General features: G+C 30.1%; 1 protein-coding gene across 7 annotated transcripts in view; it reads left to right on the top strand.

Moving 5' to 3' along the window:
- Positions 1 to 23,452, top strand: part of LOC123016029 (polypyrimidine tract-binding protein 1) — a 155,676-nt gene that overhangs the window by 112,157 nt on the left and 20,067 nt on the right. For all 7 annotated transcript variants that reach the window (XM_044416203.1, XM_044416207.1, XM_044416206.1 and 4 more), the window contains 2 exons: positions 13,450 to 13,545; positions 17,095 to 17,394. In XM_044416203.1, coding sequence (XP_044272138.1) covers positions 13,450 to 13,545; positions 17,095 to 17,394 — 396 coding nt within the window. The remainder of the gene's footprint in view (positions 1 to 13,449; positions 13,546 to 17,094; positions 17,395 to 23,452) is intronic.

Consider the following 23,452-nt stretch of genomic DNA (forward strand, 5'->3'; position numbering starts at 1 on the left):
CCGACTTTTCCAAAATGAATTATTTACGCGTTTGAGAAAACTGCTCTCTGCAAAAATTAAAATTTCAGATGGTGCCATGCGTATTTCTAGAAACTCACTTTGTGAATAACGATCTGAACAAGTGGAAAATTTGCGATATTAGATCTGAGAGCAAAATATTTTACTATGTAAAAATTCGAATCATGGAAATCTGGAAATTTGGTTTAAATACGAAACGTCTCTAAAATTACAGTTGCATTAAAAACTACTACTCAAAAAAAGAACAAATGCAATTTAAAAATCTGATGAAAAGTTGAGGAAAAAAGCTTAATTTTAAAGTTGTGAAAAAAGGTTCAGGGAACTGGAAGGATTAATTGATTGTGAGAATGTTGGATTGCATTTCTGGGGTTGGCAGTATGAAATTTTAAAATATTATTTATAAATAAATAAATAAATATTTATTCATGGTTTGACCACATTTTTTTGCGAGGAAGATTAAAGCAGAATAATGAATTTGGAAACTAAATATTTTTTAAATATCTTTTTTCTCCGGGGTTTTTTTTACTCTCTTTTAACGGTTTCTAATTATTTTTATTATACTACGTCTGCTCTGTTTTTTTTTTCTTTTCTCTGTCTCTCTGTTACAACAATTGTTGTGCTTTACCTACAAATTGTTTTGTTTTCGAGTTTAAATAGTTTGAGTTTTTAACTTTCTGTTTCTGATTTGTTTGGTTTTAGGCTGATGTTTTAACTTAATTTCTTTTAATTTTCTGTTTTCAGTTTTTTGACTTTTTTTATTAACCCAACTTTTGATCTTTTTTTCTGGTTTTATGTTTTGTTATAACTTTAAATTTTTTTCCAACCAGTTAACGTTTCAGTTTTTTTAACCGTCTTTAGGAGAATAAAGTAAATAGGTCAGATTTCAATTGAAACAAAAATTAGTTAGTAGAAACGATCAAAAATGGAAACGAAATTTGATTCAAGTTGCACTAAAACCTGCTACTCAAAAAAAGAACAAATGCAACTATAAAATCGGATGAAAACTTGAGAAAAAAGCTAATTTTAAAGTTGTGAAAAATTCAAGATTCAGGGAACTGGAAGGATTAATTGATTGTGAGAGTTTTGGATTGGATTTCTGAGGTTGGCAGTATGAAATTTTAAAATATTTAAGTAAAAAGAGATTTAAATTTCAAATATTTATTCATGGTTTGGCCACATTTTTTTGCGAGGAAAATGATTAAAGCAGAATAATGAATTTAGAAACTAAATATTGTTTTAAATAACTTTTTTTTCATAAGGTTTTATTACTCTCTTAACGGTTTCTATTTTTTTTTATTATCCTACGACAGCTCTGTTATTTTTTCTCTGTCTCTTTCTCTTATTAGTGTTTTTTAATCTAATATTGAATTTTTATATTTTGTTTTTTTTTTTCAATTTTTGTGCCTACAAATTTTTCTATTTTCGAGTTTAAATTGTTTGAGTTTTTAACTTTCTATTTCTTTTTTCTTTCTGATTTGTTTGGTTTTATGCTGATGTTTTATTTTAATTTTGTTTAATTTGCTGTTTTCAGTTTTTTGACTTTCTTATTTACCTAACATTTGATGTTTTTTTTTTTAGATTTTTATGTTCTGTTATAACTTTAAATTTTTCTCCAACCAGTTAATGTTTCAGTTTTTTTTTAACTGTCTTAATTTGAGACGAAAAGGCTTAAAGTGCGAATATGCGACTTGTATAATTCCAAAAAAGGATATTTTTAAAAACAAACCAAATCGCTAAGAAGTGGATTTAGAAATTGCGATTCAAAAATTTAATCATTTGAAAACTAAAACTGCAAAACGTAAAAATTAAACAATAAAAAAAGAAAAATTTGTTTTGAAAATGTTGATAAAATTGAAAAATTTCAATCAAAACAGAAATTAGAGCAAAATAGAGAGAAATCTCTTATTACGATAAAAGTTAATCAAAAATTAATAGTCATTTTTATTACAAGGGAGGAAAGTTTCTTTTCCTCTCATAGGTGCAGACTGTCTCGGGCAGTAACTACCCAGGGAAGAAAAGACACTTTTCTCCAGTGTTCACACATGTAATTTTACCTCCCTGGGAGGTTACACATATTTTTATTGTAATTTTGACAGATGAGGGACGAAAATTTTTACCTCTCTGGGAGGTAAATACTTACTTTCTGTTATGGTCGTAGAAAAATGCTGTTAAAATAAAAGGGGATATTAAGAAATATGAACATTTTTAGATCTTGGATCTCCTCATAGGAGTCATAATCTTTTTATTACCTTCAGAATGTTGAAATATTTGCTAAAATTTTTAAATTCTGTAAATTTGATAATTTAAACTAGGATTGAGAGATTTCAGTTAAAACCCAAGTAACCCGAAATGGCTCTGAAACTTTCAGCTTTCAGTTTTAGTTGTCCCTAAAAGCAATTTTTTATTCAAAAAAGCTCCATAATAATAAAACAACAACACGCATGAAAAAAATATTAAGCAAGACAAGAGAATAAGTTCATGCACGGTCATAAAATTCAAAATGACGATATTCCATTTTGTATTCACGACGGTAAATAAGCGTAGCGTTTCTAAATCTAGCACAATTTCCGTTTCCTGACGATACTTCCATGGTTACCTTGTGTCGATTTAAGAGCAGTTAAACGCAAATGGGCGTAGTGACAGGTCTTTTATTTTTATTACCGTCACGAAAACCCACTGCGTAAAAATCGTTTTTGTCGAAAATTATCTTCTTCTTTTACGACTTTTTGTTTGTACTCGGAAGGATCTCTCTCATTGTGTTGCGCCTCAGCTATTTTTTTCTCTAATATTCATGAGCGAAAGGTTGGAAAAATTAGTGCATGAGTTAATTACAGTTTCCATTTGATTCGGTTTTGCTTTTATTAGGTGAGAAAAATATGCCGGACACCGACGTTTCGTGTTTTTCGCGTCGCTCTTCACGTAATTAGTGCGAGTAAACATTCGGATAATGTTTCTCGGATTTTAATTGTTAATTACCGCCGTTGCAGTAGGAAATTTTTTCGCTCAAAAGAGGAAGGAACGAGCGGAATAATTCCGCCGCTAATTGGTGCATGGATTTAATTAAAATAATAATAATAATAATAATAAAAAACTTGTAACCGCGCCCCCGGTCACAATTAAACCCTCGGTCGAAAAGGAGGACCTCCAATTAAGAAAATGTTAATTTTTCCGCCACTCTCCCGGAATATATAGCATAAAAGGGAAATGGGGGAAAGTCTCATCTTTTAACCCCCTGCTTCCCCCTCGTCCTGAACTACATTAAAAACTTCGCACAGTTAATCGCAGGAAAATCAGACACACGACTGCCAACTTTGTAACTACAAATGGAACGAGGAACGCTTTTCACAGCAATTTATTGCGCGTGTTGAACGTTTATACTTTGTTTCTTTGTGTTTAAAACACATGCGCTACTAGTGCAAATAATAATGCCCCCGCGATGTTATTGTTGGACTTATTATGATGGGTTTTAACGGCGGAGCTTTTCATAGACGACGCCATCTTGGCGAAATTTAGGAAATTTATGAGGTAATTGTTTCGTATATTGACATCGTTTTAAAGAAGGGACGAAAGCGACGCCAAAAAGGGATTTATGAGAAGTGATGATGGTGTTATAAGAGTTTGAACGGTGGATTTAATTGCCAGTTGTTTTGGGAAAACCTGAAAATGTGGATAATACTGAGGCGAATTTAATTTCAGGACTGTTTATTATTTCTCAAATTACGACTTTTTTCAGTTTAAATTTGCACTTGTTTTCCCAGATTTTTAAATTATACAGGTTGTTCCGGCTAAACCCTACATTAGAGTTTTGATTATAGCCATAATCGTTAACCGTTTTTGCAATAAATAAACTTTTTTAGAATTTTTTTAAGTTGCATCTTTCTCTCCAAAAATCGATAACACTCCCATTTTTAACTATTTTGAAATCGTATTTGGGCATTTGAAAAAGAAAGATTAGATGTTTTCTTTCGTGTATTTGTAGTTGGAAAAATAATTAACAAACTTCCAAAATTTAAAGGTCACTATATGAAAGAGAATTTAATTCTGCTTTGATCTGTTAGAACATTTCCTATACCTAAATTTAATGATTTCGAAGTTGTTTTGACTTTTTTTTACAATATAACTAAAGTATTTATGGTAGTTTTTGCATAGTTTGCCCTGGAAATATTTCTCCTCACTGAAAAAACGTCAACTGATTTTTCCACAAGTGTGTTATTCTTCATTTTAACTCAGTTTGGTCAAATTTTTGGCTTAATATCAGGTCCTTGACTGTTTTTTTTTCTTATTTTCTATGTTTTAACAAAACTTGAAAGTTGTTATCTGATTTTTGAATTCTTTTTCTTTTAAATTTAAACTCAAATTTTAACTTGGTTTTTGGTCAAATTTTGATATGAATTCTAACCCTTCTTTTTTTCTGTTCTAACCCTGTTTTTCATATTCTCAGGCTTTATAAACAATTTTTCAATTTTTTCAGTGCTCGATTTAACTTTTTTCTTATATTTTATATTTTAAGAAAATTTAAGGAGTTTTTAACTGATTTTTGAATTCATTCTTGTTCTTTGTAGAATTCAGATTTCAACTTGATTTTTGGTCAAATTTTGGCATAATATCTGATCTTCGACTGTTTGGTTTTCATATTCTCAAGATCTCAAACCGATTTTTCATATTTTTCGGTGCTTGCTTTGTCTTTTTTCTTAAGATAACTTAAGAGGTTTTTATCTGATTTTTGAATACTTTTTTTGTTAATTTAAACTCAGATTTTAACTTGATTTTTGGTCAAAATTTTATCTGATTTTTGAATTCTTTTTTTGTTAATTTAAACTCAGATTTTAACTTGATTTTTGGTCAAATTTTGACATAAAATCTAATCCTTCACTGTTTGTTTTTCATATTCTCAGGCTTTGTAGACAATTTTTCAATTTTTTTAGTGCTCGATTTGATTTTTTCTTATATTCTATGTTTTAAGAAAACTTAAGGAGTTTTTATCTGATTTTTGAATTTATTTTTGTTTTTTTAATAGAATTCAGAATTTAACTAGATTTTTGGTCAAATTTTGGCTTAACATCTGATCTTCGACTGTTTGATTTTCGTATTCTCAGGCTTTGTAAACAATTTTTCAGTTTTTTCAGTGATCGCTTTTACATTTTTCTTAATAAAAAACTTGAAAGTTTTATCTGATTTTTGAATTCCTTTTTTTTTTGCATTTTCTTGCATTTGAACTTAGATTTTAACTTGATTTTTGGTCTTTAGGCTTAATATTTGATTTCTGACTATTTGGTTTTCATATTCTCAAGGTTTCAAACCGATTTTTTATATTTTTCTTAATAAAAACTTAGTTTTTATCTATTTTTTGAATTCGTTTTTTTTAATGTAAGTAAACTCAGATTATAACTTGATTTTTGGTCAAATTTTGACATAAAATCTAATCCTTCACTGTTCGTTTTTCATATTCTCAGGCTTTGTAAACAATATTTAAGTTTTTTTAGTGCTGGATTTGTTTTTTTTTTTCTTTTATGCTATGTTTTAAGAAAACTTAAGGAGTTTTTTTATCTGATTTTTGAATTCATTTTGTTTTTTTAGTAGAATTCAGATTTTAACTTGATTTTTGGTCAAATTTTGGCATAATATCTGATCCTCGACTTTGTAAACGATTTTTCAGTTTTTTTCAATGGTCGCTTTTACTTTTTTCTTAAGAAAACTTGAAAGTTTTATCTGATTTTTGAATTAATTTTTTTTTGCATTTGAACTCAGATTTTAACTTGATTTTTGGTCAAATTTAGGCATAATATCTGATCCCCTACTGTTTTGTTTTCATATTGTCAAGGTTTCGAACCGGTTTTTCATATTTTTCGGTGCTCGCTTTGTCTTTTTTCTTAAGAAAACTTAAGGGGTTTTCATCAAATTTTTGAATTCATTTTTGTTTTAGAGTATAATTCAAATTTAAGCTTGATTTTTGATCAAATTTTAACATAATATCCAATCGTTGACTGTTTTTTTATATTTTTAACCTTTGAAACCGATTTTTCGTTTTTTTTTAGTGCTTGCTTTAACTTTTATCCTTATATTCCATGTTCTACTTGATTTAGTTGATTTTTGAATTAAGTTTTTTTGAGTAGTTTAATTTCTAATTAGGTATGTTTTATCGCATTTTTTAGGGGCATTTTCATTTTTTGTTAATTTGTTATTTCTGGCCCAATTATCCAGGTCTTAAACTTCTTTAATAAAAAATGTCTTGCCGCCTAATCGTTGCTGACTTCGTTAAGACAATTAAATTCCCGAAAAGCGTGCGAGGGATTACATCTTTGGCATAATTCGGCTTAGCTATGAATCCTTATAGATCACTTCCCGATTGAGGCAGCATTTCGACCCTCTCGAATCAATAATAAGCAAAGCACGAGGAGAAACGGTAGGAGGAGGAGGCCCAACAAGACCACGACAGTATTAATTTCGTAATCTTCTTAAATCGGGCTGACGACGAATGTTCGATTCAAAACGTACATAAATAGGAAGAAAAGGGGATCCCGTCGAGTCGACTGCGAAACCTCGATAAGAAAATAACCAGGTACACTGAATAACAATATTTGCATGAACGAAAATTGAAAAAGTAGGAGAGAGAGACTGATATGGGCCACCTGTTGGCCCAGAAATCGACCGCTGACACAATTAACACCCCTATGTAAAGAAAACATACAACTAATTAATTTAATAATAATACTTGGCTCGAAACTTAAAACTTAAGGTGGTAATAATGAAAATGGATTGTGCGCCAGTCTTGAAATGTCAACCGACGAGAATTACAATAACAACTTTAATTTCGAGAATGAAACGAATATTTTATTCAACGGAAGGAAATACGGTTTTCCCGACGGCCACTTTTTATTTTCTTTTAATTAAGTGCTTGTAAGTTACGCTCTTGTATACTTGGTTATAAAATATGAACAACACTGCGGTCAGTATAATGAGATTCGAAATTATTTAATGCGGAAATTGTTGCCCTATGGGCTTATTTATTTTAATTTATTTTTTTGGAAAAAACAATGTGTTGCAAGAGTGTTTGTAATAGTGTCCGAAATCTAGAGTTTCAAAAGTGGGTGTGTTTATATTCTATTCCTATTATTAACTTCGTTATAAATACGAGTAGTCACACATATTATTGTTCAAAAGCTTTTAACGGCTGTGACGAACAACAAAAATAACCCGTCATAAAGTAAATTATTTCAAACGGGAGTAAACAAGGCGAATTTTGAAATTGCTTCAAACACAACCAGAAGTTTGGGTCACTTTTCATATTTCAAACTAAATAATCTAAAAATCTACAGATTACTTTATAATTTCTTCTATTCAAGTCTTATTTTTTAAAAATGGGGTCAGTCACAATAATGACTTTTTTAAGAAATTCAAACCGGTTTAGAAGGGGACATCTCAGAATATTTGAATTGATTGAGCATTACACAATTGGCTAGAGTTCATATTTGAGGATTGATTTTAAGTTAATAAACATAAATTCAATTTAATTTTGTAAACTTGTTGGAAAAAAAGTTATAAATAAGGCTCGGATTATATGCACGAAATTTTCACAAAAATATGCACAGGATATTAAGGAATATGCTCCAATGTATGCCAAATGTGCATTGATATGCAAAACGTTTAACAATAAAAAATCAAAGTTGGGATAAATTTATATTCTCGACTTTGTATTTTCGGCATCTTGAACGAAAGAGAATAAATAAAAATAAATTGGTTTTGCCTGAGACAAGCCATTTTAATAATCTTGTAATTAACCTTTTCTAAGAAATCTCTACTTTTCAGATCACATCACTTTAAAATATTTCGCTAAAATTCACTTCCAGGCAACTACTTATCCGAATAGAAGGATTATAGCCATACCGGGTAAATAAAAAGTATGGAACCAAACGTTTTTTGCTTAAACTATTTATTTTTTGGAAGAACTAATTAATGAATGATAAAGTTCTATAAAAATCTTCTTTTGTTTTTAAGTTCTACAAAAATATATATTTTTTAAATTACACCCCACTAAAAAAACATTTTTTCCATGAAAGTTATGATCTAAAAATTACGACTACCTAGTTTATATTAATTTTTTTTTTAGTATTTTTTTACATTACAAAATTTTGACAAAAAAAATGCATAATTCAAAAACAAAACATTTTTTTTTCTCAAAATAAGATCACATTTTTATATTACTTTAATTTATGTTAAGTTTTATTTTCTAGAGGCAAATGATTTAAAAAAAAACGCTTAGTTTCATACTTTATATTCACCCTGTATAAAACGAATTCAAAAAGGAAACACAGCAGGATACTAATTTTTTGAGTCCGGCTTAAGAATTAACATATTTTGTAATCGTATCTTTTTTCTTAAACTGTCTAATTTTTAACTGAAATTTTTAATTTGAAGAAAATATGCACAAATATGCAATATGTCTTAAAATATGCACGAAATTGCCAAAGTATGCATTTTTTAATTGGACTATTTAATCATAGCATAGAAATTTGCATTTTGCATATAATCTGAACCTTAGTTATAAAACAAAAAGTCATGCCGGATTTAAAAAAAAAGAACAAGTAAAATGCTTAGAATGGGTCTTCGAAATACTGAACCCCAAAATACGATATGAAAAATCTTGAAAAAAAAGTCGTCGAATACTTGGGGCTTGGGACACAAAAAATAAGTCTTGCTAGGATGTGAGAAAAATTAATTAACATAAATTTTTTTAAACGAAGTTTTAAACCTTTTGAGGTTTAAGTTTACGAAGTTAACACAGATCTCAACTCATCTTTGAGAATTAGGTTTACAGAATTAACTTGAGGTTATATTTGATCGTTTATTAACTCAGTTTCTTGTCTGTTTTTCATACACAAACAAGTTTAAAAGAATATATATTTGAGTATTTATTCGTTAAGATTTTAGTTTTTTTTTTTTAGTTTTGTAGAATTTTAACTTTGTTTGTGTTCAACTTTTGGTCTTTCTTCGATTCTGGCTTAATTTTTGAAGTTTTCGCCTCTATCTCAAGATTACGAGTCTTAAAATTCTTCAACTGCAGTTTTATTTATAAACTGTTTACTCAACCCTCTAACCCCGCTCTTTACGACCCGTTCCTCGCAATGAAAGATTTTAATAAAAATCAGATCTAGAGCAAACCGTCTCGTGTTTACACCGCCACTGGATCGATGTAGCAACCAGTTGATATGCACGTAACAAATTTCCTCGTTTCCTTTCCCTTTTCCGCACCGATCCAGTTTATTATTATCGAGTCAGATGGCTGATTGACGCGCTAAAAGGTTTTTCTGTCTTGTCTGGATAAAACATCATTGACGTCTATCCTCTTGGACGTGTGTGTTGGTGGTGTTGGTATAAAGAACCACAATCCATGTGCCCGCCATCTGGGACCTTCAATTCACTCATTCTGTATACAACATACAGACGAGAGATGTTTAGTGTCGCCTAAAAATAAACCTTTTGATTTACAAAACGCGGTTTTTACTAGTCGACAGGCCATGTGCCGCAATCTTTCCCCGATTTCAGGACACGTGGGAGTTGTGCGAAAGCTCACGTGGCGAGGGTGTCAAATATTTACATTGAGATATTTTATTTATTTTTCACCATGTCGTAAAACCTAATTGAAGTGGCTATAATGTTGGAAAATGTAAAACTTCTAGGTAGTTAAGCATGAAAAATGCGCTCAATGATTAAGTGGAAAAATGTAAAGTATGATGAAAGCTTGATTAATTGGTAAAAACAAATAAAAACTTTTCCCAGCTCTCGTAACGCAGGGTTAATTGTCTCGAGTGGTCGTAAAACCTATAATTGTGCATTTATCGAACTAGAACTGCAACATTTTAACCGTCGCATCAATTACCGCATATAATAAAAGTTTTTCATTGTGAAAATTCCGGTCATTTTTCCGTTTCCGGGTGTGTGATTTTTTCGCCCGACGGCTCCATTTCAGACACATGGTGTCTGCGCTCCGTCAGGTCTTTTGTGTTCTTTCAGTACTGCTGAAATTGTCGCCGAATTCGAAATGTATGGAAATTTTTAACGCCCGGATCGAGATCCGGTCTCTTTCTCTCTCGTCGTGAATAAATCGCGTTCCGTTACTTCATTTACATCTGTTCCAGTTTCGGTGGGCCGACGCGTCGCGACGCTAAAAGCTTTCGCGCGCGCGGATCAACCTCGAGCCCGGAACAAATCCAATTCCGGAACGAATCAGACTATATGCATCGGCGACAAAAAGAAAAGCCGACTTCTCGACGACGAGATGATACAAACACGGCGACGCGTCATTAGGCACACGGAAAATGGAGGTTTTTCAGCGAAAGAAACGGTGTAATTGGGTTTAAAATGGGGTATTGGGGGTTGATGGGTTCGTCAATAATTTTTCAATACGTAAATACAAGTCAATGTTACGGTTGTTAAGTGAATAATGCGAAATATTGATCCATTTGTTGACGATTTGGACTAATAACACACTAGTTTTAGACAAAAACCACTTCTGAGTGCTTTGCTCATAACAATTACTCGTAAACCTGACTGACTCATAAAAAAAATAGGTTTAGGCTAAAAATGGGCCAAATGTATGAAAATTTACTTACATTTATGGTAGTTAAGGTTGCCTTTGAAAGTAAAAAAAATTGAATTGATTCAAGTTTTTTTAATCGTAAAATTTTAGTAATTTAGATTTAGACTTAGGTTTCGCAACGTATTTTCAAAGTCTGAAATGATAAGATTGAACGCAATAAATTTCTGAGAAGTTATTCAAGTTTCAAGCTTTAATATTTTTTTATTTCTGAAAATCAGGGTTGAATAAAAAAAAATAACCTAGGTTTATCTTTAGCAATTTCAGAGTTACTTTATTTTACTCAAGTCAAGTAAGAAATTAGTCTACACTTAAACCGGAATTAAATAGGTTTGGTTTAACTATGAAAATCCGAAATGATCAGGCTTATTAGGTTTAGGTTTAACAAATAATTCAATTATGTTTCTAACTAATCATTAGATTTGTATTCGTAGACAGTTTACTTAGGTTTAGATTTGAAAAGTTAGTCACATCTTAGTTACTCAAATATGTAATTATTAGGGTCATTCCTGAAAAACAATAAGTTGAAATTCACATAACAACTAACCTAGGTTTATCTTCGATAATCTCTGATTAGCTATTTAGCTTCAAGTAAATAAAAACCTAAGATGTTAAAATTCAACCCAAAATCTGTTTAAGTTTAGGTATAAAACTACTGTTCTATATTATTGAGAAGTCGACCCAAGTTTAGACCTAGGTTTGAATTTATACAGAAATAGCTTAGGTTTCGATCGGAGAACACTGTTCAGGTTGAAGTTAAACCAATTATCAGAAAATAATTTATTGTAAGCTGATAGATTTGTCTAACAAAAAAGCTGTTTTCTGAGAAATGAGCTCAGGTTTAGATAATTCTAAACCTAATGGTTTGTAATTGTCGACAGTTTACTTATTCTTGAAAAATTTCTGTTTCTAATCTGAAATTTAGAGAATAATTGCTCAAATTACAGTTATTTTGTTTTGTTCAAGTCAAGTAAGAAATTAATTGGTTAGACTTATTAAGTCTACAAGCAATTATGTTTCTAACTAATCATTAGGTTTGTTCGGCGACAGCTTACTTATGTTTAGGTTTGAAATGCTTGTAGGTGCTAGGTTTATTTCTCAAACACAATTAGTTTAAATTCACATAACAACTAACCTAGGTTTGTCTTCGATAATCTCTAATTAGCTATTTAGCTTCAAGTACCTAAAAACCTAAGATGTTAAAATTTAACCCAAAATCTGTTCAACCTGTTCAGGTTGAAGTTAAACCAATTATCCGAAAATAATTTATTGTAAAGTCGACAGATTTGTCTAACAAAAAAGCTGTTTTCTGAGAAATGAGCTAAGGTTTAGATAATTATAAACCTAATGGTTGTATTCCTCGACAGTTTACTTATTTTTGAAAAATTTCTGTTTTGAATTTAAAATTAGAGAATAATTGCTCAAATTAGTTATTTTGTTTTGTTCAAGTCAAGTAAGAAATTAATTGGTCAGACTTATTAAGTTTACAAACATTTAAGTTTAGGTTTGAAATGCTTGTAATTGTTAGGTTCATTTCTCAACACAATAGGTTTAAATTCACATAACAACTAACCTAGTTTTATCTTTGGTTAGCTATTTAGCTTCAAGTAAATAAAAACCTTAAATGTTAAAACTCAGCCTAAAATCTGTTCAGGTTTAGGTTTAAAATTACTCTTCTATATTACTGAGAAGTCGACCCAAGTTTAGACCTAGGTGTGAATTTATAGAAAAATAGCTTAGGTTTTGATCGGAAAACATTGGTTTATTGGTTTGGAAAATAATTGATTGTAAATTAACTGATTTATGCCTAACAAAAAAGCCGTTTTTCTGGGAAATTGGCCAAGATTTAGTATTAGGTTGTAGTCGACAGTTTACTTAGGCTTGAATAATTTCTGTTTCTGATATGAAAATTGGAGAATAATTGCTTAAATTTTCTTGAGATTTTTTTTTGGTTCTGTTGAATTTTTTGCTATTGCCCGTGTAGAGACTCGTTTTTTGCTTAAAAATTCGGCCTCTCAAGCGCAGTTACGCCCTTCAGCTCCTAAACTTCGTTATTAAGCTTTCAAAAAAGTGAAATTTAGAAAAACCAGTCCCGGAGTTTAATAAAAAAAACTTTCTTTATCTTCGTTCCCCCATTAAAATATACAAAGTGAATACGTTCCCGAATTGAAAAAGCCCGCCTCCGAAGTGAAGTGCAAAGTCTTTGTAAAGTTTGTTGTTTTATAGGAAATTATAGGAAGCCGGGACCGCTCCTCCGCTTCTAAATCTCTCAAGTGCATTTAACGCTTTTCGAGAAGGTAAAACTTTCTCAACTTCGCTTTATCAATTATTATTAAAATCACGTGTCACTCTTGAATCTAAAAATACTCAACCACGTGGCGTAAAAAATTGCTTTTATTCATCTTCCATCTACTAGATCCTGCATTCGGATGCATTTTCCGAATTATGCAAATACGCTTCTGGGCGTACTTAGGAATAATTTCGTTACGTTGCAATAAATACGACACGGGGGCGCATAGGTAATATAATTTTATACCGGAAATATAATCGCCTTCCTTTCCAAATCTATATTATGTGTACGTCCTCTTTTCTTCGTTTTGGGGCCCGCATTCGACGAATCCCTTTCATGACTGGGATTACTATATAAATACATAAAGCATACATCCCAAGATGTACCGTGTATAAGCGCTTTTGCGTCACTTCTCTTCGCCCTTCCCGCCGACCCTTATCACATATTCATCCCGTTTTCCTTTTGCCTCCGACAATTTGTTCGCGTACGAAGGGATTATCGAGTCTTGAATGCTCGCATCTGAGTTTTTGCGTTTTTTTTGTTGCAGAGAGGAAGCGAAGAACTGCTATCGCAGTCGAACGTATCAGTGATGGCTCCTTCAGCCCCTCACGCAGACAACAACAATCAGGAAAATGCCAAAAAGGTAAGGTTTGATGAGGTTTTTAATGAAATAAATGGCGATTTCTACTGCTCTGACTCAGAATTGCTCAGGAAACATAAGGATGCCTCGGTTAAGAAGCTAGAAACTTAGCAGAATTGCTCAGAAAACACAGATATATAGGTTTTTAATTTATGTATAAAAAAATTTATGAAATAAACTTTAGTTGAGGTTTTCCTATTTAAAAAACGAAAACAAAAATACAAATTAGCCATAGATATTTAAGTGTCCTGTTTTTGAGACTGTTGCTTTAATAAAACCTGAGACACCTACTCAAAATTGCTCATGAAACATGGAGATTTTAGGTTTTTTGTGTTCCAATATCTACTTTAACATTGGACAAGGTTTTTAATTAAATGATAGACGATTTCTAATGCTTAAATTTAATTTGACTAAGAATTACTCAGGAAACATAAAGATGTCTAGGTTTAGATTTTACTACCCAGAACACGAAATTTTAACTAGGGGTCAGGTCTTGGTGTGCGATTTCTGGTTTTTACTTCAACGAAACCTTAGAAACTTAGCAGAATTGCTCAGAAAATAAAGACATTTATTTATGCATAAAAAAATATGAAATAAACTTTAGTTAAGGTTTTACTACTTAGAAAACGAAAAGAAAATTACAAACCAACCAAAAATATTTAAGTATCCTATTTTTGAGTCTGTTGCTTTAATCTGAGAAATCTACTCAAAAATGCTCATGAAACATCGAGATTTTAGGTTTTTTGTTTTCAAATATGTACCTAATTTAACGTTGGGCTTGGTTTTTAATGAAATAATAAGCGATTTCTATTGCTTAAATTTAATCTAACTAAGAATTACTCAGGAAACATAAAGGTGGTTTAGATTATAGATTTTAATTCTCAGAACACGAAATTTTAAATATGGATGTTTGGTTTGGTTTTGTTGTTTTATGAAATAAACTTTTGTTAAAGTTTTACTACTCAGAAAACAAAAGTCACAAATCAACCAAAGATATTTAAGTTTCCTATTTTTGAGACTGTTGCTCTAATAAAACTTGGGAAACCTACTAAAAATTGCTCATGAAACATTGAGATATTTAGGTTTTGTTTTTAAATACTTAATTTAAGGTTGGACAAGGTTTTTAATGAAATAAAATTTGATTTCTATTGCTTAAATTTAATCTGACTCAGGATAGCTCAGAAACATAAAAATGTCTAGGTTTAAATTTTACTACTCAAAATACGATAACCTAATTATAGTAGAGGTTTAAGTACTTATCTCATTTTTGGCTGTTTCCCCAATACAAACCTGAAAAACTGCTCAGAATTACTCATGAAACATGAAGATTTGTTTTTGTTTTCAAATACTAGAAATTTTGATTTAAGTTTTGCAACCTACTATGTACTTTGAAATTAAATTAGATTAAATTTTGTGTTATTAACAAACGTTTTCTTAGAATTTTGCTGTAGGCTTAGAACGTGAAATTTGCTGTATCTGAAGCATTTGGTTTAAATTTAGGCTTTGAGATTTTTTTCCTGAAAAATTGTTCAGATCTTGGTTGGGAAACATACCATTCGGTAATTAAAAAAATATTTATTTGAAATTTTCTTTGAGAAGTCAGATGTCTGTAAGAATTAGGCTTGTGGAGAAATTAATTCAGGTTGTAATTTTATACTTCTAGGTTTAGGTTTTAAAATAAATATTTTAGGTTTAGATTTGCGAAATCAATGTAGACGTTATATTTGCTCTAATTCTTTTCGAAAGTTTGGGAGATTTTTTAAGTTTACTATATAAAAATAAATTTAGGTTTAAGTTTTTATGGTGACTTAGAATACTAATACTTTTCAAGTATTAGAAAATTGAACATAAACACAAGATTTTTTCTGGTTTATGTCTGAGTATTTTTTTCAGGCGTAGGTATTCAGGTTGATCATTATTGAATTCGTTCAGGTTTGAATTATTTTAGGTTCAAATTGGAACCTATTTTTCAGAGAATTAGAAAATTGAACATAAATGTAACGTATTGAAATTTACTTAAATTTATGTCTAAGTAAATTTCTCAGGCTTAGGTTTTATACCTCAGAAACCTGTTTAGATGTCGATTTCCCAAAATTACTCACATTGATTTTTTCAGGTTTAGTTATGAACTAATAAAATCGAAAATGTACGAAGCTGATACACATTTATCTAAGTGGCAGTGCTCAAATTTCAGTACTGAGTTAGTTTCAGATTTAACTACGAAATAATCTCTCAGGTTCAGATTTAAAAAGAGATTTCAACCTGCTATTTTCTTCAACACAAGAGATAAAACGGATTGAGGAAGAAAAGCAATAAAATAGAGATTTTTACGATTTTTTATTAAAATAAAAAACAGTCAGAGCATCTTTTCCTCTCTGTGGATGCTCGTATTTTAAATTTTTATTTTTTTTTTTTGATTTATGACCGTCGAACTCTTGCATGTTTAAATGTAGGCATAGGTAATGTCCGTATCGCGCGTTTCACACACGAATTCACCCCGTTACAGGGTGTGATAATCAAAAATCGATTCATCATCGGTCGTACTTTGTCCAAGCGATGGACACATCGAAAGTCGCCACCACCACGGTGTTGCATAATTGGGTATTGATCATCCGTTAAAACTCATAAGGGACTATAGAAAATCATCCTTTTTGTGTCTCTCAACGTTATTTTTAATTTCCTACTCCCTCGCTTTTTACCCAACTCGCAGGAAACGTAAAACGACGTGTGCATCTGTAATTATGTGTTTTTCGAAATAAAATCGTTACGAAATCGCTCGTAAAACTCGAGGATTTTTTTTTCACCGAGTCGTAAAATTTTGGCAACGCTGTAGAAAGGTGGGACAGGTTGATGACTCGAAGCGATTTTGTATTCGGGAAACGTAGAATTGATAAAATGCGCCAACCTTTTTTGTAATTATTAATATCCGTATTGTTTTCTTTTGGTTGGTCAGGATAAATGCCCCCAAGTCACATGTGTTCGTCTTTTTTCCCTCGATTAAGAATAATGTTTTAAATGGAAAAGCGAAAGAGAGTCTCTCGAAGGATTCTTTGTCAGTCCAGGATAATGGAAAAAAGGAAATCCTGTTATTATTTAAAAGAAATCTAACTCCGCCTCGATATTAAATCCATTGAAAAAATCGCTGGCTTTGATGGCCGTTCTATTGTATTTAACAAAATCGGTCCTGATTAAAACCGTTCTTCGTCCGATTGAACCGTATTTTTGTGTTTTTTTTTTCTGTAAAAATCGACACATATTAAAAAAAAAAAGAGAGCACGAGCAAAGTCGTGCACAATACCGGTTCGTGCTTTTATTTTATGATAAGATCTCGTAATAAAGCACAATAGACAATGGCCAAAGTTTGGTCTTTCAGCGGCGCTAAAAATCTCCGACGCAGAATTACTTTTCCCCTTCTTTATGAACGATAATTAATATCTTCAGTTGTTATTTATGGCAGTTGGTGGAAGTCGCCGTTTGTTTCTATCTAAAACCGTAATGGAGACGCATTACGTTTAATAACACCTTCGTTGTTGTGTGTTGTTCGTTTCTCAGGTGAAGTTGGACCAACAGAACAACGTCGGTAAACCGTCGCGAGTTATTCACATCCGTAACATTCCAAACGACGTATCGGAAGCCGAAATTGTTCATTTGGGAATACCTTTCGGAAGAGTAACGAACGTTTTAGTACTCAAAGGGAAGAATCAAGCGTTCTTAGAAATGGGTGAGGAATCCTCGGCTACAACAATGGTCAATTATTTCTCCAGCTCGATGGCGCAGCTGAGAGGAAGAGCGGTCTATGTACAATACTCGAATCATAAGGAACTCAAGACGGACCAAACACATTCGAATGCGGTAAGTAAACAATTTTTTTTTTACTCCAAAAAAAAAACTTGACACTTTGGCTAAAATCAGCAAGATTGCTCAGTATCACGTGTAGGTAGGCACACTATTATCTCAGGTTTAAGATTTGAGCTTGGACTCAGAATAGAACCTCAGTTATGAGTTCATGTATAAGATCTTCAAATTCGCTCAGGAAACACCTCATCTTGAAATTTTCAGAACTTTTATAAAAATATATTTTTCTAATAATTATCTCAGGCTAAACCTAAGCTTCGAAATTTTAGGTTTTTCGAAGAAATGAAATTAAGTTAAAGTTTACAGAATTGTTTCAGGTTGGCTCCTGAATATTACATAATTTTAAGATAAGTCTGGGCTTTTTTGCTTTGAAGTTAGGTTATTTTAGGTTTAGGCTGGTTTATCAAGTATCTCAGCTAATTGACTAAAACTTTTTGCTAAATTTCGGTATCGTAAGGTTTAGGTTTTATTTTACGAAATTAGCTTGGAGGAAACTCAAAATTGAATTGGTTTAATCTCAGGCTGAAAAAATATTCTGACGTCTTTCAAGGTTTTTTGCTGAGTACCTGTGTCACAAACTTGGGTTTCAGTCTTAGATGTTTTCGCAGATTTGGAATTGTTCTCTCAAAATTTATATTTACCAGAATGGTTCTGAGTAATTATCTCAGGAATTTTAAACCTTATATTTGTAAAATGGCTTAGGTTTAAACAATTTCAATTTCGTCGAACTAAGTTTGAGGAAATTGTGAAGTTCACCTCAGGTTTAGATTTAACTGTAGAAAGTTGTTTCATTAAAATCTGAGAAATTTCAGGCAGGTTTAGGTTTTATTGTACTAAATGAACTTAGGTTTGTTTACGTCTAAGAAATTCAAAATTGAGTGCATTGGTTTAATCTCAGAATAGTTTCTAAAATAAACTCAATTGAACGAATTATTCAAGTTGAGAAAATATTTTAGTTTGCTATTTTTGGAACTTTTAGATATTTTTTAAGTTTTTTCACTGTGTTTTTCTTTTCTTTTCTAAACTCAGGTTTAAATCTTAGATGTTTTCTCATATTGAATTTGTTATGGCAAAATTTGGATTGATTCTAGCAATTATCTGAGGAATTTTAAACTGTATTTTTATAAAATGGTCTAGGCTTGAAATTTAGGTTTATTTTTACAAGTTAAGTTACTTCAAATTGGCAGAAGAAATTGTGAAGTTTACCTCAGGTGTATTTTTAACGGTAAAAAGTTGATTCATTAAAATCAGGGAAATTTTATTAAGGTTTAGGTTTTTTATCTACGTAGGTTTAGGCCTAAAACACCAAATATTTTGTAAATTCGTTTGATTTCGGGCTGAGTTATTAAAATTAACTTAATTTTTAATTTGAAAGAAGAAACTCAAAATTGAATTAGTTTAATCCAAAACTGAAAAAATATTTTAAGTTACAGTTTTTGAAACTTTTTAAGGTTTTTCGCAGAGTACCTGAGTGACAAACTTAGGTTTAAATTAGATGTTTTCTCAGATTTGGATTTGTTCTACCAAAATTTATATTTACCAGATTGATTCTGAATAATTATCTCAGGAATTTTAACCTTATTTTTGTAAAATGGTTTAGGTTTGAACAATTTAAATTTCGTCGAATTGAAAGAACTAAGTTTGAGAAAATTGTGAAGTTTACCTCAGGTTTAGATTTAAGTGTAAGAAGTTGTTTCATTGAAATCTGACAAATCTCAGGAAGGTTTAGGTTTTATTTTACGAAATCAACTTAGGTTTACGTCTGAGAAATTCAAAATTGAGTGAATAGGTTTAATCTCAGAGTAGTTTCTAAAACTAACTCAGTTTTAAATTCGATGAATTATTCAAGTTGAGAAAATATTTCGAGTTGCATTTTTCGGATCCTTTAGGCATTTTTCAAGCTTTTTTATCTCAGGCATTTTAAACTGTATTTATATAAATGGCCTAGAAATTTAGGTTTATTTTTACAATTACATTTACTTCTTACAGTAACAGATTTAACTGTAAGAATTATTCATTAAAATCAGAGAAATTTTATTAAGGTTTAGGTTTTATTTAACCGAAATTAACGCAGGTTTATACCTAAAAAACCCAAAATTTTGTAAATCTGTTTAATTTCAGGTCGAGTTTTTGAAATTAACTCAATTTAAAATTCTAGAAATTTAAATTTAGAAAATATTCTAGGTTGCAATTTTCGAATTTTTTTTGAATTTCACTATATTTTTTTTTAATTTTAAACCTGAATTGTGGAATATAGATAAAATTAGATGTGTACCTATATGAGGTTTTTTCTGATAGAATTTGTATTTGCGAGAATAATTATGCAATTGAACTAAAATTAAATGGCTGGAAGACGATGTTTTCTATTATTATTTAGCAATCAAACTTAAAAAAAAATATCCTAAATAATACCAATAGAGTCCAAATCGGGTGATTTCAGTAGCCACATCAAAAAAATTGTTAATTTTTAATCGCAAAATTGATATTAAAAATCATACTTTTTAAAACAGTGTGTTTTTATTAAAGAAATCAAATTATTTTAAAATCATAGAAATATGGGATAGTATTTTTTTAATTTTATAACGTTTGAAGACGATAATGGACTTTAGCATATTTTATTAATTTAATTTTTTTATGGTCAGAAACAGAAAAATGTGTGACGCAAGGTGGGGTAATTTTTCAGTGGTTGTGTTTGAGTCGTGAAAAAATTATCGATCAGGTCTGAATGTGACACTTTAACTGTGTTTCGGAAGTAACTACGTTGAAGTGAATCGATAAAGTTACGCGTGTAGTAATCTCGACGAATTTATGGTGAATTGTTGGAAGGTTTTGGGTGTCTAAATTGGCGAAATCGAGCTTTGGCCTCATTACGGTTTAACCGAAATTTTACGTCAACGAGTTTGGGTTAATTTCACTAATCTAAATCCTGTTAGTGCTGTTATAAACAAAATTTATTTCGTGTGTGTTTTTTTGGTAATGCAGACTAAACACACACTGCAACTGTCACAAATTAAAAATGTCATCGTATCGTTTCACCTTCGTAAATCGTGTCTGAATTTATCTCGAAACACATAAATACAAGTTCCAACACACGCAATGTGCAATAATCATGGATTTTTCTGCGAAAAATTTTCTAAAATAAAGCAAAGCTTAATTAAAATTTATTACCGAATCTATCTTCGGACAGAATCAACATTAAAAACGTGCTACAAACAATATTCGGGTAATTTTCTTTTTTTACCCTCTAATTCGTAACGATGTCATGCGAGAGATTTCATGTAAACAGATTTAGATTTTATTTGCGCGATAATTATTTTTTTAAATAAAATATTCCACTTTCTAATTGGATGCTTTTTTTTCAACAAGTCTAATTAGTTTTTTATTAATTTTGAGGAGTTTTATTGGCTTGGAGAGAACCGTCAACATTAAAAACACAAAATGTGGACGACTGTTATTGCCCATTATGAAATTATTACGTCCAATAAACCACACAAAACTTTCATGGATATGCTACGAGATGCTTTAGCAATAAGTTTATGGCGATGATATTTAAATTAGAAGCGTTTCTGGCGAGAGATATATTTATTATATTTCGTGATAGTTAAACGTTTACACAACCCCGCACTTGAAATTCTAATAAATTCACAAACAAATTCTCACAAAAATATTAAATTTAACTTTTTCTCTGATTTTCCGCAAATTGAAATTCTGTAAAATTTCAAACTTCAACCTGGACAACTTTGAAAACTCCCTTTTACGTTTTAAACTTTGTTCAATCAACAATCAACATTGTTCTACAAAACTTCACACAACTTTAAAAAAATACATAGTTTTACACATCAAACTTCAAAATTTTAATTTTTACTCACAACGAAACTGTCTACTTTTTTCACTTTCTTAAGTGTTTAAAGATTTACTATGTTAATCAACTTTTAATTTGTTTTATACTTTTCTATTTGTTGTTCTTTCGTTTTTTTTTTTTTTTGTTATTCGATTTTCTAGTTTTGATAAATTCTTTGATTTTTTAGTTAAATTTTTATTTTCTTTTTGGTCCAATCACAACAATAAATCATCGAATTTTTAGATTTTGTTTTTGTTGTTCAATATTTCAAGTATGAGGTCTTTGATTTTTTTAATTTTTCTTTCTTTTTTTCGTCTTTATACGCTTTCTATTTTTTTTGATTTTCTAAAATATTTTTCTTTTTTTTTTTTCTTTAGCAGTATAAAAAATCTTTCAAAACGTAGATTTTCTCTTTATTCTCAAATATTTTATCTTTCACTCTTCAAACATCTTTTTTTTTAATTGTTTTTTACCCTTTATTTCTTTCTATGATGGTTGAATGGTTATATGTCAAATCTTTATCCTTTTTTTTATTTTTGTTTTTTACAATGTCTATTTATATTTCCTGATTTCCTATTTTTGAATTTTCAGTTACATTCGAGAGTATTTTTAGATTTATTCCATTAATAATATAATAATTTATTTTGTAGCTTTTTATTTTTTGTACTTTCAGCATGATAATTTTAACTTAACTTTATTTTTCAAAATTTACGACTTCTACAATTGTGATTTTTTAAACACAAGTTTTACTCTCGTAACTACAACTTCGCCCATCATGGATTTACTCCATCCCAACTTTCAAGATATTATTCCAACTTAACAGAACTTCTACACCTATTCTCCCAACTTTACATAATTCTCTTCTTACTTACAGTCTTTACCAAAATTCCAATTTCACAAAAATAACGCTTTAAAAGATTATTTTCATAACTTTTGTTTGTCAATTTTTTTTAGAAAACTTGTTATTGAAAAATTAAGAAATGTTAGTTTGTTTACTGTGGAAAACTCCTCTAATTCATCAAAAACCAATTTAATACTCCAAAGTACCAGCTTTTCACTATTTTTATTAACTAATTTACAAACAAATTTACAAAGGTAACGATTTGAAGCGTCCAGTTTTAAAAGTTATCAAAACTCCTTCTTTAACAAAATTGCATCCACAACTTCAACTTCTCAAAACTTCAATTTTTAATAAACTTTAAATTTAAAAAAGCTTTGCGATAATTACACAACGTTAATGTTTCCTATTTCATAAAACTTTAGTTTTTCTTTCACAACTGTAATTTTTGTATATTTATCAATACCAAAGTTAAAAAATCAGGTTCTCACTACTTTTATTCCTAAACTTCAAACAACTTTAGAACAAAACTTAACTTTCACAAAATTGCAATTTAACAACTTTACCAAACTTCATTTTACCAAAAAAAAAAAGTCCCAATTTACACTTTTACAAATGTAACTCTAATTCTCACATTACCTTTTAGACACATTTGAGCTTTTAAAAACTCCTTCTCTTCTTACTTACAGTTTCTACAAAACTTTTAATTTTACAAAAGTAAGGATCTAAAACTTTCGATTTTAATTTATCAGAGCTCTTATTTTCACAACTCTACTTTAACAAAATTACTTCCACAACTTCAATTTTCAAGCGTTCAATTTTTATTAGACTTGTAATAAATATTTAATGAATTGGCTTACACAACTCTGGACATATGTTATTTTTGTATATGTATTACACAAAACTTAGAAAAATTCAGATTCTCACTACCTTTATTCCTAAGTATTGAACTTCACACAATTTTAGGACAAAACTTGGCTCTTTACAACTTAAGTTTCAACTTTCACAATATTGTAATTTTTCAATCATAACTTTTGTTAGGGTAACAACTTTACCACACTTTTTTACCATATAAATGTAATTTTTTGAGAACTGTAATTCTTAAAACTCCTTCCAATTTTTATTAAACTGGTAATAAAAATGTAAAAAAAAACTTGTGTTTTTCAACTCTGGGAAACCTTTTTTTACGTTTTCTGTTTATAAAACTCCAGTTTTTTTCCCAACTTCTATTTTTATATATATATGTGTAGATATATTTACTATACCTTTATTCCTAAATATCGAATTCCACACAACAAAACTTAGCTTTTTATAATTTAGTTTTCACAAAATTTGCACTTTTACAAGGATTTTTTGTAATTTTCACATTACATTTT

Source organism: Tribolium madens, unplaced genomic scaffold (genome assembly GCF_015345945.1).
Source record: "Tribolium madens isolate multiple individuals breed KSU strain unplaced genomic scaffold, Tmad_KSU_1.1 Scaffold_19;HRSCAF=116;Tcas5.2_LG9, whole genome shotgun sequence".
Lineage (NCBI taxonomy): Eukaryota > Metazoa > Arthropoda > Insecta > Coleoptera > Tenebrionidae > Tribolium > Tribolium madens.